General features: G+C 34.3%; 3 protein-coding genes across 4 annotated transcripts; 1 reads left to right on the plus strand and 2 right to left on the minus strand.

The window, feature by feature from the left end:
* Positions 1–965: 965 nt before the first annotated feature.
* On the minus strand, positions 966–8,879 carry LOC125057334 (protein KRI1 homolog). Its single transcript, XM_047660979.1, has 12 exons — positions 8,681–8,879; positions 8,206–8,403; positions 7,896–8,014; positions 7,391–7,539; positions 6,770–6,914; positions 6,293–6,502; positions 5,368–5,503; positions 4,516–4,595; positions 3,950–4,084; positions 2,803–2,946; positions 2,254–2,423; positions 966–2,066 (listed from the first exon to the last, which is right to left on the minus strand). Exons 1-12 carry the CDS (start codon positions 8,796–8,798, stop codon positions 1,016–1,018), a joined length of 2,655 nt encoding a protein of 884 aa, XP_047516935.1. The 5' UTR covers positions 8,799–8,879; the 3' UTR covers positions 966–1,015.
* A 169-nt stretch (positions 8,880–9,048) lies between these two features.
* On the plus strand, positions 9,049–26,859 carry LOC125057255 (cleavage and polyadenylation specificity factor 73). Its single transcript, XM_047660834.1, has 16 exons — positions 9,049–9,230; positions 9,518–9,581; positions 9,669–9,766; positions 9,898–10,026; positions 10,579–10,756; positions 11,379–11,468; positions 11,931–12,081; positions 13,145–13,320; positions 18,989–19,118; positions 20,012–20,187; positions 21,535–21,675; positions 22,309–22,417; positions 22,928–23,112; positions 24,174–24,299; positions 25,949–26,071; positions 26,693–26,859. Exons 1-16 carry the CDS (start codon positions 9,157–9,159, stop codon positions 26,798–26,800), a joined length of 2,058 nt encoding a protein of 685 aa, XP_047516790.1. The 5' UTR covers positions 9,049–9,156; the 3' UTR covers positions 26,801–26,859.
* On the minus strand, positions 13,994–18,178 carry LOC125057256 (delta(24)-sterol reductase-like). 2 transcript variants are annotated; one of them, XM_047660835.1, is made up of 4 exons: positions 18,051–18,178; positions 17,099–17,288; positions 15,996–16,254; positions 13,994–15,185 (listed from the first exon to the last, which is right to left on the minus strand). In XM_047660835.1, the coding sequence occupies exons 2-4, from the start codon at positions 17,285–17,287 to the stop codon at positions 14,035–14,037; spliced, it is 1,599 nt and encodes a 532-aa protein (XP_047516791.1). In that variant the 5' UTR covers position 17,288; positions 18,051–18,178; the 3' UTR covers positions 13,994–14,034. The 2 variants fall into 2 exon arrangements, with proteins under 2 accessions (XP_047516791.1, XP_047516792.1); XM_047660836.1 differs by having other exon boundaries at positions 17,981–18,094.
* Positions 26,860–27,416: the final 557 nt, after the last annotated feature.

A 27,416-nucleotide genomic window follows, 5' to 3' on the forward strand; every position in this document is an offset into this window, starting at 1 on the left:
TGAAAAATTTTAAAGTAATTAATAGCACTCGAGATGTGGAGTTATTGTAAAGCGATGTCGTGGCCCGTGGGTTAAAATCATATCATTCAATTCTCTAGTTCGTAGATTTTTGGTAAATATTTGTCTGGAACCCTCAATATTCTGTCCATGTTGACAGAATCGAACGAATTAACTGCTATTTCTCCAAATATCTATACCGTTTATGTAATAACATTAGCCATAAATGTAAGAATGAAAAGAGACTGGCTTTCTTTCATATGCGATCTTTTCGCGATAGACGCCGCCTGATTTACATATCTTTCTTTATTTACAAAATTATAAGTAACTTTGTAGATTTACCAAATGTTTTTAATGATGAATTTTCTCTTAGAGAAACAAAAACACATTAGTCCTTTTTTACGTTCGGGCAGTGAGGTCCCACGTCTGTTGTAAAGGCGTATACACGTAGAACGCTGGCTACCGGCGCTGATCTATTTATCTTGTCCTAATTTAAATCATCGACTTGGAGTCGATAAATATAAATTATGACTGTTGTTTCGATTTTATACAAGAACTGTAACATGTAAAAGCCATAGACAATTATGTAAATTATTTTGCGATTAGCCTGAGAACCGGAGACCCACTATACCGCATGTGGCACGAGGCAGTTGATTGCTTTATTCTATTTTGATAAAGTGATTTTCAAAATTTACCAATACAAATCAGACCAATATTATTATTTTGTTTTTATTAGGTACATATACTTGCATGAAGACTATAATAGCCATTCATTACTACACAACTCATAGCATATTATATTATATATAAAAATATGCTATTTTTTTAAATTAACCAACAATTCATATAATTAAATGTGTCATTTAATACCTGGTTATATAGTCTCATACACTACATATTATCTAAAAAAAAGGCCAATGGAAAATTAAAAAAATCCCATAATAATTATACATATTTAAAGTACACAATAAATATAAATGTATTTTAATAGTTTCCATAACAATAACACAAATAAAATTTAAAACTTTTTATATTTCAAGAAACTTCTATACTTTTTGGGATTTAACCCGTAAGCCTTCAAACGTTCATCTGATAATTTTGCTAAGGGATTTGTATTCTCATTCTTATCGTGAGACTTCCACTGTTTTTTATTCTTATTCTTTTTCCTTGGGATATTGCTATTATCATGGTTGGCTTTACGTTTTTGCGTAGTTTCAGTTCTCGCGTGAGTACTTGCCTTATTTGATGCTTCCGTAACATCCTCTACTATGAAATGGTTATGTTTCGTTTTCTTAGTTTTAGTTTGAGTATTAACATTACCGAGATTGCCATTCAGTTGGCTTTTATTCTCGTTTATTTCTCCACTGCTTGTTACACTCAAAATAGTTTCATTATTCAGAACCTTTTTATGTCTTTTCTTACTTTTCTTGTCTGTAGTTATTTTCTCAACTTTCGTTTTATCATCTATGGAAATCTCAATATGTTCTGAATTATCCTTCACATTATCTATTGTATTTTTTTTCTTCTTAGACTGAACATGATTTTTAGAATCTATTTCTTGACTAAATAAATTATCTTCATTTCCTAGATTTGACAGTTCATTAGCTATGTTAACTTCTTTTGTACTCTGATGATTCTTTTTCTTTTTTGACTGAACATGATTTTTAGAATTAATTTCTTCACTAATTAAATTATCTTCATTTGCTAGATTTGACAGTTCATTAGCTATAATGTTAACTTCTTTTGTACTCTGATGATTCTTTTTCTTTTTTGACTGAACATGGTTTTTAGAATCTATATCTTGACTAATTAAATTATCTTCATTCACTACATTTGACAGTTCATTAGTTACAATGTAACCTTCATGTGTACTCTCATGAGACTTTTTCTTTTTAGATTTTTTATCAGGTTCAGCCATGTTAGTCGCTTCTGAATTTATTTCTTGATTCTCTAAAATAGTATCATTGGTAACAGTAGCGTCTTCAGATTTACTTTTCTTTTTATTTTTCTTCTTCTTTTTCTTTTTATTCAAAATAGTTTCTTCAACAGGTACTACTATTTCAGGCTCTCTGAAAAAAAAGGTTTTTTTTTATTTATGTGTTGTGATAAAGTTTTGGATTTTAAATATGTAATATTTGCAATACTAAGTGGCTTTGTTTGCATTTTTATTTACTAAAATTTGATTATAAAAATCTCTGTACATTAAAGCGCAACAGCTGCTAGTATTTTAATAAAACATACATATATTGAACTTACTCTGGTAGATCCTTAAAGAGACTGGGTAGTATCTTCTTTTTTAATCTTTCATCCGCTGCTTTCAGTCTGTATGTGTTAACTTCACTCTTCTCAATATTCTCTGGACGATATTTCACAAGTTTTTTTAGTGGGACCCACTGTGTCAATTCTTTGTCATCTGCCAGCAGAATCTAATAATCATTAAATAAGGGTTGATATTGGGGAAAAAATATTAATTATGAACTTATACACTTACTTTATTTCAGAGATCATTTCATATGAAAGTTTTGATTTTCATTTATAAAAAGTTTAATTATGTTAAGTAACTCTTAATTAAAATTTAATAAAATATAATTTTAATAAGACGCAACTGGCAACAATGCAACATCAGGTTAGATGTTCTAAGTATCTAAGTAATACTTTTAATTGACTACAAGTATTGTGTACAGTGTATTTTACAAAATGTATGAGTCTTTCATAAATGGTGCAAGCAAGGCTGCTATATTAAAAATGTATAATGAAAACTCGTAATATGTGAAACTTAGCTGATATCTCTGTTACAATAAATACCTCTTCAATAGTGAGTCCGAAGTCATTCGGTACTACATCTCTGTACTTGAATCTTGTCGGCAGATCCCCAATAACATCCTCACAGTCCATTTTATAGTACTCTTCCATATATTCCGCATAACTCTTTTCCACTTGTGGAGCGAACTGAAGACATAAAAAAGTTAATTTAGTTCAGTAAATTTACTTCTCCAGTAAGCCTAATACCCATTAAGCCTAGGCCAATCTTAACGCAAAGAATGTGAAATTGGTATGTTCACAACTCTCAGCCAACTCCGAGAAAACCTGTATGGCTTAGACCTAAAAATCTAAAGCGTGTTAGGAACACCTTGCCAATTTGAAATAAACTTCTTTAGGCGCATGAGAGTAAATTTTTACGAAACGTCACGAAGATGTGCAGCGTTTTTGTCGAAGAAAAGGGAGAAAGCGATTGAGAGGGAGTGAGAAGGGTGAATTACCTTATATATACATTAAAAATAAATTTTTTAAATTAAAATTTCGTAAAGAGAATTAATGAAATATTAGTATTTTATATTTTATGCAAAATAATTTATTGAATATATAACATATCTTCCTTTTCCCCTTCCTCTTAGTCTCGGAAATCTAGTTTTAGATTTGCATAAATATGAACAAGAGTTAAAAATTAGTTTGCCAAAGAAGTTTCACTTGACATGTGTACTTTTTACGTACTGTTATAACTGAACTTGAATTAGGCTTTTTTAAAAAAACAAATTTTGAACTTGGAGCAACCGTCTTGAGTAAGGAGTAGGAAACAACTAACTGGGTTTTAGCGGGATGTTTATTATATAGGAAGCAAAGTGTTTACGTAGTTGAAAAGAGAGAATGAAGTCAGCTCTAAGGCTAACAGAATAAAGGTAACAGTACGCACTTTTTTTAATTGTGTATATGAGAAAGCTTCTTCTAATGAGGCATGGTGGTGTTCAATACTGTCTACCATTTCATAGTTCCTAGGGCTTTTTGACCTTTAAATGCTTAGTAATATGACATAATAACTATTGGGCTACAACCAGTGAATACTATTAGTATTTGGTATGGGCGTCGATATTATTTATCATAGAAAGTCCCTGACCTCTGATTTATTATAAAACTCAAAATATTCAAATATTTTATTACATTTATAAAATTATACCTTTGGCTTTTCCTGTGCAAGTATTTCGGCCAGTTTCGATTTGCGTTTCCTATTTCTGCGCTTCTTGTTCTGATCTCTTTTCAATTCTTCTATAAGATTCTCCTTAGCTACTTTTGGATCGTAGTCAGCATCCATCTGAAAATGTATCCACGTATAAAAATTAATAATTTTTATTATGATTAATTAATGTATTTTTCTTTTCTTTTATGGAAGCCTGGAAAGGATCGCTAAGACCGCCCGTTGCATCATTCAATTGACAAAAAAAACAAATTCATCATGAAACAAAAAACTGTAAATGTTTTTATTATAATTATTATTTTTAGATCTCGTATGTCTAATAGAGTGAATAAATATAAGAAATAATATTATTTACAACTTATTGGAGTAGCCATTACACTTTTAAACAAGTCTACTTCTAGTCTAGTCAATGCCTGTGGACAAGTTTTTTTTATAGAACAGGAGGCAAACGGGCAGGAAGCTCACCTGATGTTAAGTGATGCCGCTCTGGACACTCTCGATGCCAGTAATAATATGGACAAATAAAATTTATTATTTTATAAACTTACATTAAAATCATCATCTTCGCAATGAAGTTCATCTTCATCCTGCCTATTGTCTTGTTGCACATTAAATTTGTCCCAATTTTCTGAAATATATACGAGAATGAGTATTATATGGCCAAGTTATTAGTGTTGAGCACTGTGGAACTTTTTATATGTACTTGAAAAAAAAACCTGTATTGATACTTATTATTAAGTTTCGAGAACTGTCAAGCTTAATGACACCTACCTAAACTAAGATATATGACATTTTTGACAGCCCCTAAAATAATATTATCCGACATAGTTGCCTAATATGTGTTTTGAAATACGAGACTGTCTATCTATTCCAATGTGTATAGTCACAAAGCATGACTGGGATCAAAAGAAAAGACAAAGTAAGGAGTAGCAACATCAGAGGAAAGACTAAGGTACAGGACATAACTTTGAAAATAAGAAGACAAAAGTGGAAATGGGCAGGCCACATGATCAAGGGAAAGGACAAATGGAGTAAAATAATCACACAATGGTACCCAAGAGATGGAAAGAGAAAGAGAGGTAGACCACAAAAAAGGTGGGACGACGACATTATACAAGTCGCGGGAACAACATGGGGTAGAGTGGCCATAGAAAGGCCAGAATGGAGAAGGTTGGAGGAGGCCTTTGCCATCTGGCAAACGGACAAGCAAAAGTGGAAGAAAAGTACAATATACGAAAAATAAAGAAAAATACTGGCATGTCCGAATAGAGGCTATAATAATAAAAAAATAGTCACAATGTCACCTATAGCAATACATATGTGATGAAATTAATGGAGAAACAGTTTGACAGCTTTTGAAAGTGATTTTAAATTTAAGTCATGTTCTAGTTTTTACATACCAATCTCCAGCTCCTCATCAAGATCTGGGAACACCGGTTTCTCATCATCAGCTTCTCCGTAAAACTGTTCATCAAATATTGCTTTCATCCGTCTATCGTGCTCTGCTGGATCAAAGTCTCCTTCTATATCTGCTTCCTGTGAATAAATTTCAATATTAAGTTCAGTTCCGTAACATTGGTATCAAAAGTTTTTGCTTTATTATTCATACAAAATTATAAATCTTTCTTATGGACATTAACAGGAACGTCTACATATTTTCAACTTTCTTACCGCTTCACTTCACTACATAGTATACAAAGTCGCTTTCTCTGTCCCTATCTTTAAACCTTTAATCTTTAAAACTACGCAACGAATTTGATGCGGTTTTTTGTAATAGATAGAGTGATTAAAGAGGAAGGTTTATATGTATAATAACATCCATTAAATATGGATGGAGAAATACTGTTATTTTTGAGGTTTCTAATGTGATGTCGTAAATCGTAAATAATTACATTTTTTCCGCTTACATTGCGAACCCTACGAGATTTATCAAAATAATGTACTAAGTATTGTACACATTGAAAAGGTCTACAGAAAACTCCACGATGGTATATGTCTATCTCTTATGGATATCCCACAATAACATTTTGTGTCATTTCTTTTTACGACAAATAATGGCTAATTTTCGAAGCGATTTTAACCAATACAGCATTAATCCTTACCCAATTAAATACTTTAAATACATTGATGATTTAATATAGATCTAGTTGGCCCTTTACAGGATATGATATAAATGAATTTTTTCGAAGATATTACACATTTAAACATTGCGGCGCGTCGGAGGCCGCGGTTCTCCCTATACTCTATAGCACTTTGAATTTAGTATCAGCATTGCATCCGTGCGAAGCCGAGGTGGGTCGCTAGTTTAAAATAAATTAAACAAACCTCAAAAGGTAGTTCTTCATTCCCTGTGACTTCTTTGATTTTGGCGATCTTCTCCTGAATCTCTTTCAGTTTAAGAGCTTTCATTCGACCAATCTCCTCCATCTTCTTTTTCTTCTCCTCTTCTTTCCTTTGCGCTATTTCAGCTCGCTTTCGAGATCTACGATCGTCTTTAGGACGAATGAAGTTCATAGTTCTGGGATAGCGTTTTAGCTGAAATAATAGAAATTAAAACAAATATATAATAGTTCTTTGCAACTTTTTAGAAATTTGCTCTTTTTTAGAATTAGTAAGGTAAGGAGGTGAGCATTATGACAGTATTTAAATTAACATACTATTAAAGTATAATTAATTACCTAATGTCATCTAGCAATTTTGCTATAAATTATTTAATGAAAAAATTTGAAGTACAGAATTTCTATATCCATAAAATGTGAATGTATCTTAGTTTACATGTCATTATATGAAAGATTTTCTTACATATTCTTCATCAGGCTCTTCAAATCTGAAGTTGTATGCTCTCTCAAACTTGCCCTGCTCCTCAACAGTCTTTTCATCAGCCTCAAGGTCTTCATCGTCACGGATTTTCTGATCTGTTGTTTCCACTTCTTCCGAGTCTAGATATCTGAAAGTTTATAGAAGCCAATTCAATATATTTGTCATCACTTTATAAATTGGACAGTGGCTACCAAACAATATGCTGCATTTGACAAAATATACATGTTCTCCTGATAACACGAATTGTAATCAACTAATATGTATTTTCTTAATCAAAAATATACACTTATCTAAAAATACTGTTTTGTACTAATAAATAAGAAAATATAAATTTACCGCAATTTATCCCCCCCCCCCCCTCTTATCAGCAAAAGTAAGCAAAGCTCTCAAAAATATAAGTACATAAACATATTATTTTTGTAAGCATGTGTTGTGTAAATATGTGTAAAAAAGTAAATAATTACTGTTGACGTAATCATACCCCTATAGTGAGACCTAAGGGAGCTTAGTATAATAATTGCTTTATTCCCTTGATTAGTCCATATTGCTCATGGGTAGGATAGACAAATTAATAACCCTAGTCTTACTAACTATTTAATGTACCTCTTATTCAGGATGTAGTCTCTAAGAAACGCTTCACCGTCATTCAGTTTTGGATCAGACCACAACGCTTTCAATGGTTCCAAATCCTTTTCAATTTCTTCATTGATGTGATCAGCTTTACCAGTTAAATATTTTTTTAATTTTTCATCCTATAATTTTTACTCAAATTTTATAGAATTTATAAAAGGCTATCAGACCAAAATGTGGAAGAATTGACTTTTCTATTTTTTCATAATCATGAGATAATATGTAAATCTATAAATGATATGATTGAATATTTTCTAAATGCACAATGCTAATAACTTCATGAATGAATGTATTAAGTGCATATTTATATCAAAATGAATGAACAGTAAAACATGCAAAATCAAATGTCAAAATTTTTATTTTATTAATATGCCATCCAGCATAAGATGTGTTTCGGCTGGTTCTTTCTCAAATGCAGAGCAGTCAAGAAATATGTATGTTATAATGTGATTAATAGATTTTAAATTGTAAAAAATACCTCAATTTGAGCAGGGTCCTCTATCACAGCTTTTTTCTCAATATTAAATATATTTGGATTATCATCATCATCTTCGTCACTGTCAGCAAAAGTCACTTTCTTCACATCCTCAGTTATTTCTGATAACAATATTATTAATTAAAATAAGTAAAATAGTTTTTTTAATTTATTGGTCTCAATAAATTATGTATAATAGTGAAATTTCAAATTCTTAAGATACTGTTGTTGTCCTTATAAAAATATTGTTAGAAGTTTATTGCATAAGTTGATTACAAATTTAACTTAAACTTAACTTATTTGAAATACATACCTTTTTCCTTTTCCACCTTTTCATTGAAGAATTTATAATTGGGATCATATACTCTAGGATCCTTAGTTTTTAATAAGGACAAGGTTTTAAGGAATTGTGTTTCAATTTCTTCTGAAATTTCTGGAGGATCATCACTTTCATCCTCGCTGTCCGACCCAGATACATCTGAACTGGGTTTCTGACCATACTTCTGTTCCACTATAACATATAAGAACTATAAGTAGCTGTATATTTATTACTTTATTAATATCTAATAACTTACCCTAATATTAATTTTAGTATTATAATGCAAGTAATATTTAACTTCAATAGTTGAAAAGATTTAACCAATATTGATATTTTTTAAACATAACTGTAATTAAGACTTCTTACATGAAATTAAAAAAAAAACTTAGGCTTGTTGTCTTGTCATACATTCAGGTTATATATAAGAAAAATAAATGAGAGATCTACAGAAATTGAGATAGTAAATTACATTTATGAAGTTCTTCCTTCTCCCGCCATCTATCATAATTCTTTGCATAGGTATTCTCTGTTTTCAAATCAGCCTCATCTTCCTCTGAATCTTCGTCAAATAATTTCTTTTTAGTCATACCTATAACCTACCTACCCAAGCTCAGAAAATTAATTTTAAAATAATTTGTTTCACAGTTCACACGTGTGTAATGTGTTGCTTATTTTCAGTGCACAGATTATATTTATTTTTTTAACATTTATTACTAAGCAAAAACCACAGGCTCAGACGCAGTCAAGTGCAATGTAATCCTAACATCCATATGTTTTGACGGAGATTCGAATGTTGACAGATGACAATTGATAGTTCTTAAATATAATTTTAACCTATTTCATTGTTTATGTCGATTACCGGGTGTATGTTACAAATAACTAATACATACATTTTATTAGTACTATAAATGAAACTGTATTGATAAATACAAAATTTATATAAAAATGACAACTAATCCACGGAAAGGCGTCGATGCTGTACCATATGAAGAAAGTGATCAACTAACTATTCGACCCTTGTAAATATTTAATTTGTTAATATTGTTTTCTTAATTTTTCTGCATCTGATTTATCTATCACTTATTAACGATTGAAAATTCGGGATCTCTTGCCTTAATCTACAAAGTTGTAGTTAGCGAAAATAATTATCATTTTGTTATCTTCTATTTCTTAGTTATGCAAACAAGAGTTTGGTGTATATTTTAAACATAATTTTTTAAGATCAAGATCAAGTAACTAACGATTTCGAACAAACATACATACATCATCTTGCAGGTGGAATTACTAATTTACAAGTTTTTTTTAGAGGTGCTGGACAAGAAGTGGGGCGATCATGCATAATGCTTGAATTTAAAGGGAAGAAAATTATGGTAAGAATACACACATAAATTTATTACTATTATCAAAAGTTAGTTTAATTGTAGTTTGTGCTTAAGAAGTTTTAATTCTTGTTTTAGCTGGACTGCGGCATTCACCCCGGCTTATCAGGAATGGATGCATTGCCATTTGTAGATCTTATTGAAGCTGATGAAGTGGATTTACTGCTTATATCTCAGTAAGTACATATATACCCAACTTTGGAATTATAAGGAAATTGTTAATGTTATTTTTAATATATTCATATAAAGAAGGAACTCTTGTTTTGTTAACTTGTATTAATATTTGGATTACAATTATTATTTACAGCTTTCATCTGGACCATAGTGGAGCACTACCTTGGTTTCTGACAAAAACATCATTTAAAGGAAGAGTTTTTATGACACATGCAACTAAAGCCATTTACAGGTGGCTTGTATCAGATTACATTAAAGTTAGGTATGTGTTGGTTAAGACTTGGAGTTACACCTAAAACAGTTTTTAAATTAAAACTATATCTTAATATATATAAATTATTTGTCATGTTGTTTGTTCGCTATGGACTCCTAAACTACCAAACCAATATCAATCAAATTTGCACACCATGTGCAGTTTGATCTAACTTAAAAGATAGGATATCTTACATCTCAATTTATACCCGCAATATTATTTTGTTGCAAAATATTGGTTTATTATTTAATAGTCACAATTCTAACAGATGCTGCTGTGTTGAAAGTACCAACATTTCACATAAGCTACAATTTAATGGCATTACCACCAATACATAATATAATAATTCTCCTACCGTTCCCTTGAATAGTTTACTACTATGTAATATAACAAAAACCTTAGCCACAGCAACGCTTGGCCAGTCTGCTAGTTGTATTATAAAATTATGCTGACAATTTTTTTTAAATATTCTGTTTGAGATGATATAATCAATTTTTCATAGTGATTTTTACATTGAATGACCTGGTATATGTTTAGTACTTTTTGCGTTTTAATTTTCAGTAACATATCAACAGAGCAGATGTTGTATACAGAGTCGGATTTAGAAGGATCCATGGATCGTATAGAAACAATCAACTTTCACGAGGAAAAAGATGTGCGAGGAGTGCGGTTCTGGGCATATAATGCTGGACATGTGCTTGGAGCTGCTATGTTTATGATTGAGATTGCTGGTGTTAAGGTAGGAATAGCTTAAAATATATATGTCTTGGTGCTATATCTATGGTACTGGTTGTAAGAATTGCAAAAATACAAGTGTTGCCATTACTACCACATTGTTATAAAAAACAGATATATTTGTTGTGTTTATTATATTTTCTTTAAGACCTTAAGAGGTCTGTAGGCAACTGCTACTGAATAATAGTAGATTTTGATTGGAAAAACTCTTCACAGCAATTAAATCGCGTCTTTTGACAATACCATTGATTTTTTTTTCCATTAAAAAAAATCGTTTTCCATAACAAAAAAAATAAAAAAATCCATAAATCGTGCCAGAGCCATCTCTGGCACGATTTGTGCATTAGCCAGCGTCAAGTATAGGATTTTTTATAATTCGTGCTTGTCTTTATAAATTCGACCATGACCTCCATGTACGGTTTAGGCACTCGCCCGGTACCGCACAACCCTCCCAAAGGCCGAGAACAAATTGAAATTAAATTAAAACTTGCTCTCGAACCGGGAATCGAATCCGGTACCCCTCACCTAGCTGCCACTTAATAAGACCGCTAGGCTATGAGGCCCCTTTGATTTTCTTTATCAATGTTTTCTGAATGTCAAATTATAGAAGTAAAAACTATTTTCAGGTTTTATATACAGGAGATTTTTCAAGACAAGAAGACAGACATTTAATGGCAGCCGAAATACCCACCGTACATCCTGATGTATTGATAACGGTTAGTTTTTTTAAATTCTATTAAAGGATAATAATAAAAATAGAGCTATTTAAAAAAGGCTAGTTGGAAAGTTAGCTTGTTTGCACTGAAAAATTTTAATAATTGTTACTTATAAATGTGTGGTTTTATCTAAGGGAGCATTCAAGTATTACGTCACACATTTTTTGGAAATTATTGACACCCCCCCCCCCCCATGTAACGCGCCGTAACGTTTTTCTGTACCCAAGTACAACAGTACTGTACTCAAGTATAGTAAAACGTTTCGTGACCACCCAGTGACTCTTTATACCTACAAGATACCAATCCCCGCCCCGCATCGTAACGTTTTACAAAAGGACCCCCCCCCCCCCCCAAAAATTCGTTACGTAATACTTGAACGCTCCCTAAATAGATTAAAAGGTAGTTTTACATCGCACAATGTCATGTATTTTGAGTCCATTTTTGAATGAAGTATTGTTTAAGGAATCGACATACGGCACACACATACACGAAAAACGCGAGGAGCGAGAGAGTCGGTTCACAAGCCTTGTGAGTGATATAGTGATGCGTGGTGGTCGCTGCCTCATACCAGTCTTTGCGTTGGGACGCGCACAGGAGTTATTACTTATATTGGGTAAGACAGTGCCATATAATTTAGACATAACATTTATTACATACGAAAACACACACACATAAACACACAAAATAACAATACTCACAGAAAAAAATCCCATTCCGTTCGTTTCAAGTGTGTAATGCGTGTGTGCTGTGGTTGTAATTGGCCCTGGCTCAGCATTATGCTGAGGAGCAGAATGTTCCATAGCGCTGGTCATTCTGCCAGAGACCACAGCTGCTAAGTTGCGCCTCAGTCGCAAAGAAAAATTTACTAATTCATATAACAAAAGCATAATATTATTGCAGCAACGCATATTAAGCATTTTACAACTTCTCTGTTTATTCTTTTTGATCTTAAAACCCCTTACTTAAAGCAAAATTGTATGTTCCTTTCTGGCAGTAGTTTTGATTTGCGTTCTCTTGACAATCTAATTCTTGAAACTCCTAATCATAAAACTAAATTCGAACACTTTACTGTGCAAAGTATCCCGCTTTGGATAAAGAGTTCCTCTTGATTTCAGACAAGTTGTCTTTAAATTTATTTAAGCATCTTCTTTTTGAGTATTTCTCTTCTGCTAGCTACTTATATATATTAATTATGACTCTAAGATTAGCTTTTACTTTTTGTTTGTTTTAGTTTAGTTTCTTGTATGTAATATTTTGTTAATTATTCAAGCACTGCTTGTACTTTATCCTCAGTAGGCATTTCTGTATTTCTATGTATTTGCTTATCTCATAAAAAAATCAGTGGCGCTGCAGCCTTTTGTTTAGGTCAGGGGGCTTAGATAAATTATAAATGTATCCGTTTCATGATCATTTGTTAATATAATATCAAGTTAATCAAGTAGGTGATCATCCTCCTGTGCCTGACACACGCCGACGACTTTTTAGGTCTAAGGCAAGCCGGTTTCCTCACGATGTTTTCCTTCGCCGTTCGATCGGTGTCAAATGTGCAGATAGAACGAAAGTCAGTCGGTGCACAGCATCGAACCTACGGCCTCTGGGATGAGAGTCGCACGCTGAAGCCACTAATCCAACACTGCTTATTTACAAGTCCATTAAGAATATTCTATATGTTATAGATGAATACTGGTCTCTTCATCCCGAGCTGCAAGACATTCCTATATACTACGCTTCGTCACTTGCGAAGAAATGTATGGCCGTGTACCAGACTTACATCAACGCTATGAACGACCGCATTCGAAGACAAATCGCAGTTAACAATCCGTTTATCTTCAGACATATCTCTAATTTGAAGGTCAGTTATATTAATATTTAAAACAACCGTTATATAAAACTAATATTATTAAAAAATTCATTTTCGATGTTGAGTTGAAAGTTAGAATGTACTCTGAAACTTAGGTTCTTAGGTTAAGAACATTAAAAACTTCTGCCATTTTGGACAATATGAATAGAATAACTGAATTGGAATAATAGTACAGTACTCCCAAATTAATAATGCGCATACAGATCTTCGCCAGTGGTCGTATCGTATATTTCGATTGTGTACACATGATATTGACTCCTATTTCTTTCGAACAAGGTGCAAAATGCTAGTGCATTGTTTAGGGCGCTAACGATTCAATGATTAGGATGTTTCCGAGAATTTGACCACTGGCGAATGTCTGTATATGCATAGTTATTTTGGAAGTACTTTTAAGGCCGATTTACATTTTCTTAGTGTTTAGGAGAGTGCTTTAGTACAACTTGAAAGGCAAGTTCTTTAGCGTAGCGTTTACTATAGCAAGTAGCGTTTACATGTTTCAACTAAAGTACTATCCTAAAGCACTCTCCTAAACACTAATGATAATGTAAATCGGCCTTTAATCCAAGTGGCTCCACAAATATGTCATGGCCTCAGAATGAAACACACATGTCGTAAATTTTTGAATCTAAATATACAAGCTACTAAAATAATAAAATAAACGATATTGGCATGAGAATTTATTCGTAATCAAATAGTTTAATCCACCTATTGACTAGATATTGCATTTTTTTCGCCAATTGCGAATACATCAATTTCCGGTTTAACCTTATCGTACAGGTCTGGGAACGCACCTTCCGCTTTATACTTCTTTCTGATGTACTCGTACAATGACAGATCAAACATAACCTCAAACTCTTTCCTCGTCATAAAAATGTCCGCGTAAAGAAAGGAGAAACCGCCAACGTCTCGTGTGAATTTCTCCATTTTTCTCATCGCTTCTACTGGATTGTACGGTTCCTTATCTTTCACCTTTCCTGGTACTCCATACACCCCTAAATCGTTGTACATTGCGTAATTAGTGCCCGGTACCATATATATAGATGGCGGCCGACGAAGCTGACCAGACGATGGACCGTGATCAAATACTTTACACGGATAAACGAGCAATGGAAATTTGTCAAATAACTCCGTGCTTAAGTCGATCTGCTTCTCCAGTTCGTGTATAGGTAACACGATATCTTGGAATACCTGTTTTGTAAACGTGTAGGCTCGTACTCCAGGGGTGGTAGTGAACTTCAAGAACGCTGGTTTCGGGGGTAACAACCAGCCAAATAGAATTCTGAATAGGGGGTGATTGCCAAACGATACCATGTCTTCGACTACCCAGAAAATAGGTCTATTATGCCGAAGTAGATAATCCCTTAGAGGTATCAACTCCTCAGTTTCGCCTTTCTTTAAAAATGATTCGACGTGTTTGTAAAACCATGGCTTGTACCATTTAGAACAGTGATTGACTGGAATTAATGGATCGTAGTCGGAATAATCTCCTGTCATAATGACGGCCTCGTCCTTGCTGAATATAGTGCCTTCGATATAATCAGGGTAGTACTTGGGTTTCGCTTCATTCGCACCCGAATAATCCCTTAACGTATCACAATAATTCTTCTGTCCAGTAACTGGCATGTATTTTATTTTTATATAAGGCTTAACGTTGACTATTTTGAGTGTCAACGCGACTAGAAATCCTAAACTGCCATGAGACCAGGGCAGAGCTTTGTATAGGTCTGAGTACTCATTGTTCGCGGTGGCCGTTACCAAGGATCCATCACCCAAAACGACTTCATAGCTCGTAATTGTTTCGTGGTAGAGGCCAGCTTTGTGAGAGTGAGTCGACATTCCCGTACCGAAAGCGAGACCTACAAAAAAGTTGGATTAAAGCTTTTTTAAATAATTTCAATTATCTATATATATATATATATATATTATCTATATATTTACGAAAGTGGAATCACACTCTCTGTGTTTATAATGTACTAATAATGAAGCCAGACTCTGCCCAGCCTCCAGGGGCATGGGAGTCCTGGATCCCTTGACCAGCCTTGAACCACCGGCCAGTCTATGGTCACCAGACCTCTTCTGCAGCATGACATGCTCACAAAAGGAGACCATTGCACTCCAGGCCCCCTCACTTCCTAACATAAAACATAAAGCAGTGGCGTTACAACCTCTTTAGGTCTTGGCCTCAGATTTCTGAATCTGTTTCATGATCATTTTTAAATCAAATAGGCGAGTAGGTGATCAGCCTTCCAGTGCCTGACGCCGTCGACTTTTTGGGTCTAAGACATGTCGGTTTCCACACGATGTTTTTCTTTACCGTTCGAGTGAATGTTAAATGTGCACATAGAAAGTCGATTGGTGCACAGCCGGGGATCGAACCTACGACCTCAGGTATGACAGTAGCACGCTGAAGCCACTAGGCCAACACTGCTCTTTCTAGCATAGCTAATATAATACCGGGTAAAGTGAGGTCCCCTCTTAGACCGATACCAGGTCATGACGCTCCCTTGTCGTGGTAACACACTCATAGTATGCTCCGCCGTGTCATTCAGAGCACCACAGTTGTGGCTCAACGGATGCAACTCCCTTCTACGCACCTTACGCCCAAAGCATCCATGCCCAGACAGTACCTGCGTAAGCCGAAACGTCACAGCACACACGTTTCTTACCTCCTAAAGTAGCGTCAACTAACTCAATGGTCACAGCAAGTGAATATCCTTTAGGTATAAGATATTCAGTAATATCTCCAATAGTACACATCGGTTCCACTCGAACAGTCATCGCGTCTTCGTTTAACTCCAAAATGTCGTATAATGGTATGGGCACACGATGGTGCAGGTGCTTTTGAAAGAACGTTGTAGATAGCGATAACCAATTGGGCCGAGATGTGCATAGCAGACCTTTGGGCTGCTTGTTCCATTGCTGCACCTGCAAAACACAATTTTATGAATGACTCCTACACGATTTAAAATATTTCACTTCCTCTCAACTTTAGTTTGATAGCGTTTTGGTTTGGTTTTGCTCCCACGGATTAAAGAATAATTTCTCCTGAGCTGAAATTTACACACTCTCAGCATATTTTAACATTTTTATATATACTAACTAGCGGACCCCACAGACGTTGTCCTGCTTGACATTTTAAGCGATTAGGATATTAAACAAAGTTTGAAAGTATCGACTGTAGCGCCATCTGCCTATGAAGATAGCTGATTTGTGAATCTAAACCATGCAAGGCTCCACCAATACGCATAAAAAATATCATTCAAATCGGTCCAGACTCCAGCCCTTTAAGAGGAGTTCAGTGACATGCACACGTACGTAATTATATATATATATATATATTGACCGATTTCAGTAATTTTTGCGGCCTACCCAAATGTCTTGTCTTTGGACTTGACAGGTCCACTCAATCTGTGTGGTTCTTTCCTCAAAAGACCATTTCAGACAACAATCTACATGGTCTTCACATAATCTTGTTAGTTATGTCTGGACTTTAAAAGAGACTGTGACCTCTGAGTTTGTTTCGGCGTTTCTTCTCAGAGTAGTCAGATAGGAAACGTCGATCTCATCTAGTTTAAAAAAAAAAATGTTTGACGTGTAAAAGTGTTTGTAAAAACCTACTTACAGAAATAAATCATTTATCATTTAATATATATATATATATATATTGAAATCGGTCAATCGGAATTTTGGAGGGGGGGGTTTGTTTTTAAAAAAAAAACAATAAATATGACATTATTATTTTAGGAATATGAGTTATTTAATAACTTACCCTACACTGTATCTCTTTAACCGCACCATCGTGTCTTTGTGAGCTATTAATGAAACGCCGAACAGCGTTGCGTATGCGCAGAACTAATGTAAATATGAAGCTGGCCGGCAAGCAGAACGCGCAGACAACTAACTCGCGGTGATCCTCTAGCCATTTTATCAGTCGCTCCTTAACGAAATCCGGTAACATACTGCAAATCTTTTATTATTTAACAATATTTTCTGATTGTTAAATGAAATACATTCATAATTGTATATAAAATTATATTTTTTGTATACTGAGTGTATTGACCTTTGCCCCTGAATAAAAAAAATTCCTTACACGGGAATGATGGGGAACTTCTAGACATTGTTTATAATTATGTTTTGAACAATTTAACAGAAATTCAGCTTGTTGGGACTTTATGTAACTTCACTCTCATTTTTTGGTCTAAATTGACCGGACTAAGTATCTATACGACTTATAAGAAAGCAGTTTTCGCAACGCAACTTTCGTTCTTTCTTGATTTTGCGTTCGATATAATTTTATTCTTATTATGACCTCATTAAAATATTCTTAGAGAAACGTCAAAAACCACCAAAGACCTAAAATCGACGCATATAATGGGAAGTTCAACTATTAAGAGAACTACAGTCAAAACCGTTTCCGACGACATCGTTTAGAACAACATATCAGTTATATTGACCAAAATCAAAGGTCCCGGCTGAATTCTATTGTATTAGGTTCTTAAGAACAACGACTGTTATGATGACTATAGGTTTTTACGACCAAATATGAGTAGTCCCTTCGATGTTGTTATAACAGATTTTGAATGTAATAACAAATGTGTCTCACCCATACTCTAATAGTCGTATTAGATGTTTTATTTAAAATAATACATACGTGCAACAGGCTTTAGTCAGGTCACAAAAGGTGCAAAAGTACCTACTGAATGAAATTGTAGTTAGCTTACCTTAATTATTAATAATAATAAATTAAAAATCAAGCAGGTGACACAAAGTACTAGTTCGAATGATACTTAATCATCTTTGTCTTATGAAATTATCTTAAGGTCACTTTATATGAAAAAATTGATAGCATTGACCGAGAACTTGTAATCGCGGGCTTGAATTTTTATCATTTGACTTGGTAGGTATAATCTTTTTCACTTTAGCGACATCTACAATATGCTACTACAAACACTACAATGATGTCATATGAATCGCGCTTATTGTGTATATATATATTGTGTACTTGTTATTCCGACCGCTAAAGCTTAGGATTCCTAGAAAAGCGGTGCTGTTAATAACGACCGTCTTTACTTTTTAACATAATGCAAAAAAAACATCATTTTCGCTCGTCCAAGTCACGTTTCCACTCATGGTATTAATTAAATATGGGCACCGCTACAGGCGAAAAACGTTGAGCTAATGTTTATAACCGCTATGACGGCCGTCATGCAAATGACAGCACCACTATTTGACGTAACGGTGACACTCAACGTTCTCTAGAAAACCTACTCCGATGTTATTTATAGACAACGTATGGGTGACGTCATCCAGCGTTACATTACGGCCGTTGGATAACGGCACCGCTTTTCTAGGAAACCTAAGCTTAAGTAATCTATAATATATCCCTTGCCCCGGGGAGCAAAATTAGTTTTGCTATATATGTTATGTCTCGATGCGTCGATAATATATCACAAATTACTAATTTCGATTACGAACGTCGACGACGTCCGTCAGAAGTTTAAGAAGCAATATTTATTAAGTATAAAGCATGCTGTGTTTGCCTGTTAATGTGTGTGTAATCAGGTTTAATTGTTATTTTTGTATGTTCCTAGACGTAAGCTTATTGTAATAATAATTGTCTGTTACCAAATCTTTTATAAGTAAAAAATATACATTTCAGGGAATAGACCATTTCGAGGATATAGGGCCTTGTGTGATAATGGCCTCTCCGGGAATGATGCAGTCTGGACTCTCCCGGGAACTGTTTGAGTCGTGGTGTACGGATCCTAAGAACGGTGTTATTATAGCTGGTAAGTGGTTATAACAGCTGGAAAATCTATCTATATAAATACAAATGATACGCAAAATATGTTGCTACACGAAAAACTCGAAGACGGCTGAACCAATTCGAGTAATTTAAGTGTTTTTATTCCTTGAACTCTGAGGAAGTATTTATGGAGAGAATGAAATAATTTAAAAAAAAAATGTTGTCTGTAAAGTCGGTTTACGGACGATAGTTTAACGTAACAACGTCATAACAAAACTTTGTTGAAATGATTGCATACTTTTATGAATAATATTGAATCATTTTTATTGAATTATCACTATTTTGTATGGATACAAAAAAGGGAATCCTCGGACGCATAGGCAAATCGAGTGGAAGATAGATAGATGCGGCGCAAGCGTACAATGAGCGTAACGGGACAATGAGTCATGCTTTTTCGTGCGTGTAGCCGGCGTACATCGATTTATTAGACGTTGTCAAGTCAAAAAGTTATTATTATATTAACAATTGAGTACTTAGGTTTTTATTCTGGAGCTAACAACAGTCTATGGGGGGGTTAGTATATGAAAATGTTCCATATTATGCAGTGGCGTAACTATACCACCTGGGGCCTGTGGCAAATTCTTTTGATGGGTAAAAAGCGTCACGTTGTACTCAGTTTAATTTTAATAAACTTCGAGACTTTCAGCGTACTCAATTACACGTTGTATATGTCCCACTAATGGCCATGAGCCTCCTCTCTAAGGCGAGAGGGAATTGTCTGTAGTCCCCACGCTAGTACAATGCGTATTGGAGACTTCACATTCATCCATAGAACATAATATCTCTTGGGTCGGGGGCCCGTGGCATTTTGCCAGCCCTGCCACCGATCGCCATCGATATTTTAAAACAGTATATACATATATCCGATTTCCACAGGTTACTGCGTGGAAGGGACTTTGGCTAAGACAATTCTATCGGAGCCAGAAGAGATCACGACAATGTCAGGCCAAAAGCTGCCTTTGAAGATGTCCGTGGATTACATCTCTTTCTCGGCGCACACTGACTACCAGCAAACGTCAGAATTCATTAATATATTGAAACCACCGCATGTGGTGAGTGCATTGAAGTTTTATTCTTACAAGTGTAGGATCTTAGTGTAACATACCAAAATACATAAGTGTAAAATAATCGATTATACCTTCGATTAGATAGATTTAGTAGTTTTCGTAGTTTCCGAAATTTATTTTAGGTTAATTGCTGTATATATTTGACAGTATCAGACGCAGAATGATCACCTACTTGTCTATTAAGAAAAAAAAGGGTGCGTTTACTTATGTACGCGCGTAAGAAGTTATACTTCTTTGGCTTTCTTTATTTTTTTTAATATTTAGTATATTATTCAATTATTAATTAATATTAATAATTATAATTATTTATTATTTTATTATATTATTCATTCAATTTAATAACTAGGTATGTTTCATAACCTTTTAACTAAGTAACAATAGGTCTTTGTGAAAAAGAATTCGTTAGTGGGCAACTTCATTCTGATAATTTTGTGTCACGGTGCGCGCGCATCGTAAAATTTCACTCTCATAAATTTTTCTAAACGCGCCTAAAGAAGTATAACTTCAAAAACATTTATACATGACCTTGTCACGCACAGAAGGTTTATCTACTTGCCTATTAGGGAGCGTTCAAGTTTTACGTAACGAACTTTTTTCCTTTTGTAAAGCGTTACGATGCGGGGCGGAGTTTGAATTACGCGTTATTGTTAATATTATTTTCGACTTTCAAGTACTTCACACCACATAATTGTAACTTTAAAGTATAAAGAGTCACTCACGAAACGTTTTACTTTTGGGTACAGAAAAACGTTACGGCGCGTTACAGGGGGGTTGGGGTCAATAATATCAAAAAATTGCGTGACGTAATACTTAAAGAAAATAGATTTATATATGACAGTGTCAGGCACAGAAGGTTCACCTAATTGCTTATTAAAAAACAACCAAACCAGATGCAGAAGTCAAGTCTAGAGGTTTTAGGACAATTGATGTCATAAGAATTTTCACTTGAAAATTTTTATGGCATCAATTGTTGCATGTTTATAAAAGCTGTTTTCCTATTAATTCGACAATTAAGAATTTGTACCTGAGGCGTTAGTTGCTTTATATCAGGTATGGGCAACCTTTGACATGTTGAGGGCCAAACTTTATCTTGCAAATACCTTCGCGGGCCGCGTTAAAAGTACTTAGTGCATTTTAAAGTAGTGATAATATTTTTTGCTATAGATGTTAGACATGAAATAATACGGCAATGTTATTACTCACTGTCACTCCCGTAGACCTAATGCAATATTTGTTTAATTGTTTGTTTTCAAAATGTCTCGCGGGCCGGATCATATCATACAGCGGGCCGGTGGTTGCCCGTATATGCTTTATATAGTCCTCGTTTTCAAGGTGTTGGTGCACGGAGAACAGAATGAGATGTCTCGTCTGAAGGCAGCGCTGCAGCGGGAACATAGATCGAGGCTGGCCGTTCATACGCCGAGGAACACACAACTACTGGCACTCACTTTCAGAGGGGATAAAACTGCAAAGGTATATAGACATGATTTTCTGCTTAGCTATGACTATCGACATATTTATATGTTGGCAGAGTGTAGATATTGTGTATATTATGTGTTTAATATGATTTATGTTCTTTATTATATTTTATTAAATGTTTCTCGACATTATCATATTGGCTTAGTCTGTAAGGATAATGTATGTATTTCTGTAATAAATAAATAAAAATGATCCGCTTTAAATCGCTCTGAATTATCATATTGACCCTGCCGGACAGCTTGGAGAAAATCCTACTTTGGACCTCTGGTTCTATCTGTAGGGACTCTGTTATCTTTGGTTTCTTGGTGGCACGCTTCTTTAGGCAAGACGTCGCCCGTCTTTATGACGCGTACTTCTAAACGAACGTCAAGTATTCTACGTGTTAATAATTCTTAAATTACACATATATTTAGATAAAAACAAGTCGAAATTCAACTCCCGAGACAGTATAAGGTACATATATTTAGGATTAAAACAGTTAAAATTAAACTTCCGAGACATATTATTATTCACTGGCATGTGACGTAATCGTCGAATCGAGTTTTTGTGACCTCTTTGTGTCACGTGACGAGTAAAAAAACAATATTTTAATTAGACATTTACTTAAAAATGCCATAAATATTTCAGGTGATGGGGTCGCTAGCCGTAGAGCCTCCACAGCCCGGGGACACATTGCAGGGTGTTCTCGTTAAACGGAACTTTAATTACCATATATTAGCACCTTCAGATCTTAATAGTGAGTATTTCATATATAATATTTATTCAATTCCTTTAAAATGTCTATTTTTAAATGTGTTTCTCTAGTAAAAAGTTGAATGTATGAGTATGTGAATGGCTGTGTGTGCGTGTGTATTTGAGAGTTGTTATAGGCGTGTTCTGTGTTTGTGTTAGTTTATGAAAGCTCGTCATGTCATGCCAGCAAATATATAGAAAGGCCGTTGAATATAAATTTATATATTTCTCAACTTTTGTTTTCGTCAGGATTTTATTTATTATTTTGAAAACTTCTTACTACACTAATTTAAAGTTTATACACTGTATAATGCTTCCTATCTCATTTTCTCCCACGTCAATTGTCATGAATGTATGTGTCTGTCTGTTTTTCGTTTCATCGACTTTCAATTCACAACGATGCTAAAGAAGTTTTCACTTCAAAAAGTGCGCGAAACAGGTACAGAAATTTAAGACCAAGGGTAGAAGCAGTTTTATTTACGTAGGAATATTAATAAATAAATGAATATTCCAGAATACACAGAATTAAGTCAGTCAGAGGTTGTCCAACGGCAATCCATCCAGTACACGGGATCCAATGCCGTTCTACGTCACGCCGTGCTTCGTTTGGCCGGGACCGTGGAGTTCCTTAGCGAGACGAGGTGGAGGCTCTATGGGTGTCTCGATATGATTATAGAACCACCTGTTATCACGCTAGAGGTACTAATTTAATCTATGGTCCAAATTACTGTTTCAATGTAATCTGTTCTTCAATGGAGAAGTTGATAATTGGGACGATGTTTTAAGCTGTTTGGCAGAAATACAAATGTAACCCTTAAAGGTGAATATGCCCATACAGTTTATATGTATTAATAACTTGTGGAAAAACAAAAAAATATATAGAAATCCTTAACTTACCTCTTAATAAGTTAAGGCTTTGAAATTCTATGGCTTTGGTAATTAGAATGTACACATTACAGAATTCAATAGTAATAATCTGTACATTCAGCACAGACAAGTCTATTGGTATTAATATATTGTTTCTTTAATTGATTGATGAATTTAAAAAAAAACCCTTGTTCCTAAATAATTAAACCGTTAATCGTGGTTACAATAATTTTTCAATATTTTATAAACAATATTTCCGTTTTACGAATTTGGTCTTGTTACGTCACGATCGTGATGCACATTCATAGCGTACGTACTAATTAATTCGCAAAATGCACCAATTAAACGCCAACTTTTATTATTTATTGATTTCAGTTATAGTTTTGACGTGATAACGTCTTTAAAATCGTTTTAGTCGGGTGACATGTTCAGAAACTTGTGTCACACCAAAACCTCACGAGCGCGATCGCAGGTATAACGAGAGAGAGACGGACCGATCTCCTGTCTCATCTCGAGCGCTGCCAGTCATTCCGTGAATGTATGAAGAAAAATGTATATCATAGTCGAATAAGTAAACTTGTCATTTTACACCCGAAATTTATCATCAAAAGTGTGAATAAAACGATAGATGTAATTTAAAATTTGAAAAAATTGTTATCTTCATTAATTCCTTACTTCCCAAAAACTTATATCACCAATAAGACGTTATCACGTAAACATCTCGATCGTAAACCTACTTTACAAACAACCAATATTTTTTTTCTGCTTAGATTTGATCTACATTTTAATTACATTTCCTCCCTATATATTTATTTTATCTATATATTTCCCAATTTCTATGGCAAAACTGCGTACGTAGTGATATTAACATCTCGTTTTTACGCCGTTAACAGTGGCAGGCGCAGCCGGTGTCAGACATGTACGCGGATGCGGTGGTAGCGGCCTTACTGGCCGCAGCCTCCATGCCCCAACCCACGCATCTGCCGCTCGCGCCCAAATTGGACCGGATGCACTTTAAGGTAATACACACACAAACATATTTTGTCACTGTATTAACATAAACTTGAGAATTAATAGTAATAAGCCTAACTAGACCAGTGCCGATAATTTTTGAAACCAAAAAAAATTACAGTAGGATGAAACCCATTAGAAAAGCAGGGGAATATGATCAAAATGAAAGGAAAAATAAATTACGGTCGATCTGAGGTCGGGAAGGGGAAGGGGGGGGGGGAGGTTTAAGGGTAAAAAACGGTTCATCTCGATTTCCGGCAAAACTAAAAGTCCTATCAAAGAAAACTACATGTCAAAGTTGTAGGTCATAAAAAGATCTACAACTTTTGTATTCACACATTTTTCGCATAACCTCAAAATTTATGTGAAAAATTCAAAAAACCAAAAAGTTGGTTTTTTATTTCTATCTTTTACAAAAATTTTTTTTTTAAACGAAATCTGGTGTAAACTTACCTTATTATGTTCCAAATATACTATAATTTATTTGTTTAAAAATATTTATTTTTTCACCTTATTTTGAATTAATATCGTAAAAACACCCTAATTTTCAATCGAAAATTCTGACGTCAAAATTTCAGCTTTTTTCAAAAAGTTGGTGTGCTTTCAGTGCGTTGAAATCTCCTACAACTTAGTTTTCTTCGATAGGACTTTTAGTTTTGCCGGAAATCGAGATGAACCGTTTTTTACCCTTAAACCTCCCCCCCCTACCCCTTCACTACCTTAGATCGACCGTAATTTATTTTTCCTTTCATTTTGATCATATTCCCCTGCTTTTCTAATGGGTTTCATCCTACTGTAATTTTTTTCACTTTTTATTTATTTTTAAAGGCTATCTGCACTGGTCTAAACAGTTTTCAGAAATAAGTGTATTTAACTGTCGATTTAAAAAATTGTCTTTGGTTTACGCTACGAATATTTCGTTATAATTTTATTTCATTACATGTAATGTTTCAAAAGGGAGTTTATTGGTTTTCTGGTCCGGTTCTCGATTTAAGAGAAATTTGATTTAGATAAATGTATTTTGAGTTTGATTTAACATTAAATGGAAATTTATTTAATGTATTAACGAGATTTTATATACGTAATCTATCAAATAGCGAGACTGACACATCGAATTTACTAATTGACTGTATAAAACGTACACTGTATAAATCTTTGAAAACGCACGTCCTTATAAGGGAGTGTTCAAGTATTACGTAACGCAATTTTTGGAGATTATTGACCCCCCCCCTGTATCTCGCCGTAACGTTTTTCAGTACCCAAGTACAGTACTGTTCCTAAGTCTAGTAAAACGTTTCGTGACCACCTTGTGTCTCTAAATTTACTATTATGTGGTGTAAGTCGAAAATATAACAATAACGCGTAATTCATTCCCCGCCCCGCATCGTAACGTTTTACAAAAGGACCCCCCACTCCCAAAACGCGTTACGTAATACTTGAACGCTCCCTAAGAAGTTAGTTTAAAAATTCTAGAAATTGCAGTGTACGAAATAAAAAATTCAGTATGTTTCGTAATTTTTTTAAAGGCAAGTAGGATTACTTACAATATTTCAAAGGTATACATTTTGCTTACGATGGTCGCCTTCCCCGTACGAGCGTGTATTAAATGCGCACATAGTCTATTGGTGGGCACCAACCGTTAAATATATTTTCACAGGAGTGCGTCATAGAGATGCTTCAAGAAATGTTCGGAGAGGACTCAGTGCCGAAGATGTTTAAAGGCGAGAAGTTACACGTGGAGGTGAACGGCAGAAGAGCGGATATTGATCTTCTAGCCTTGGTAAGTTATCACATACATCAGATGGTAATTTAGATACTTCCATAGAGTTCGGAATCCTAATTGTTGTGGTCTCTGGTAGAATGATCAGCGCTGTGGAACACGTTACATACACATTACACATTTAAAATGTACCTTATTCTTTTTTTTTCTTTCCATAATTTTTATTTTTTATAGATTTTTTTGTCCGATTTACTAATTATTTAAACGACTACCTACCAATTATTTAAATAATTGGTTTTATTATCTTAATATATATAAATGACACGTCACGTTGTTTGTCTGCTATGGACTCCTAAACTACTTAACCAATTTCAATAAAATTTGCACACCGTGTTCAGTTTGATCTAACTTACAAGATAAGATAGCTTAGATATATATTTCTACGTGTCTCTACGTGTTCTAACTCCTCTTAAACGGCTGGACCGATTTGAATGATTATTTTTGTTTGCGTTTGGGTGGAGCCCTGGATGGTCTAGATTCACAAATCAGCCCGACAGATGGCGCTGCAGTCGGTACTGTCATACTTTGTTTACGTCTGTGGGAGCCGCTAGTATTATATACATATTGGATTATAGTATATTTATGACCAACACTTAATATAAAAAAATATTTATATTTCAGGATGTAACAAGCAATGATGAAGCTTTGCAACGAATGGTTCAATCGGCCATTTCCAAATTGTACGCAGCGTTGGCACCCGTTAAACCACCCCCACCGCCTACTTGCTGATATTTAGCCAAGTTTAAATAAATATAACAATATTTTGTATTATTAAAATCCAAAGGCTCGACGTTAATTTTATTTCACTACAATTCCCTGAAATGAAATCTTTATCTGATGAATTAATAATTTTGCGTGCCACGCCTTTTGGCTCTGGTTTGCTTTCGGAATATCAGTGGCCTGGCCTCATGTATGTTTTTGAAGTTATACTTCTTTAGGCGCGTTATGAAAAATTGATGAGAGTGAAATTTTACGATGCGCGCGCACCGTGACACAAAATTATTAATAATGCTAAAGAAGTATAACTTCTTACGCGCGTACATAAGTACACACACCCTTTTATATCTTTTATAAGCAGTATAAACAACAGTCAAAGAGGCAGACACGAGCAAATGATATGGTTCATCGACACTTTCGAAACGCAGCGCTACTAAATCGCCAGCTGTCTTCTTGCTTGCAGGATTATATTTTAACCCCAAAATAAGTGTAAGTATTTTTGTTAGTTGTGTATTGAAATAAATGTAGGCATCTAACGCGCGTTTTATAATAACTTCTGTCTATTTTTAGCACAGCCTAAACACAATTTGACAGAAAGAGATGAAAAAGTACTTTAGTTAAGAGTGAA

The sequence above is a fragment of the Pieris napi genome, chromosome 16, assembly GCF_905475465.1.
Source record: "Pieris napi chromosome 16, ilPieNapi1.2, whole genome shotgun sequence".
Classification (NCBI taxonomy): Eukaryota; Metazoa; Arthropoda; class Insecta; order Lepidoptera; family Pieridae; genus Pieris; species Pieris napi.

Bases quoted from the DNA above. Each gene is read 5' to 3' on its own strand.
- LOC125057334 (XM_047660979.1), bottom strand. From the start codon at position 8,798: ATGACTAAAAAGAAATTATTTGACGAAGATTCAGAGGAAGATGAGGCT. The intron at 6,915-7,390 runs GTACATTAAATA...ATAAACTTTCAG, and splicing joins GACTACATCCTGAATAAGAG to ATATCTAGACTCGGAAGAAG. The intron at 4,085-4,515 runs GTAAGTTTATAA...ATACATTTTCAG, and splicing joins GCGAAGATGATGATTTTAAT to ATGGATGCTGACTACGATCC.
- LOC125057255 (XM_047660834.1), top strand. From the start codon at position 9,157: ATGACAACTAATCCACGGAAAGGCGTCGATGCTGTACCATATGAAGAA. The intron at 11,469-11,930 runs GTTAGTTTTTTT...GTATTGTTTAAG, and splicing joins ATCCTGATGTATTGATAACG to GAATCGACATACGGCACACA. The intron at 20,188-21,534 runs GTGAGTGCATTG...CTCGTTTTCAAG, and splicing joins TATTGAAACCACCGCATGTG to GTGTTGGTGCACGGAGAACA.
- LOC125057256 (XM_047660835.1), bottom strand. From the start codon at position 17,287: ATGTTACCGGATTTCGTTAAGGAGCGACTGATAAAATGGCTAGAGGAT. The intron at 16,255-17,098 runs GTAAGTTATTAA...TGTGTTTTGCAG, and splicing joins TTAAAGAGATACAGTGTAGG to GTGCAGCAATGGAACAAGCA. The intron at 15,186-15,995 runs GTAAGAAACGTG...ACTTTTTTGTAG, and splicing joins AGTTGACGCTACTTTAGGAG to GTCTCGCTTTCGGTACGGGA.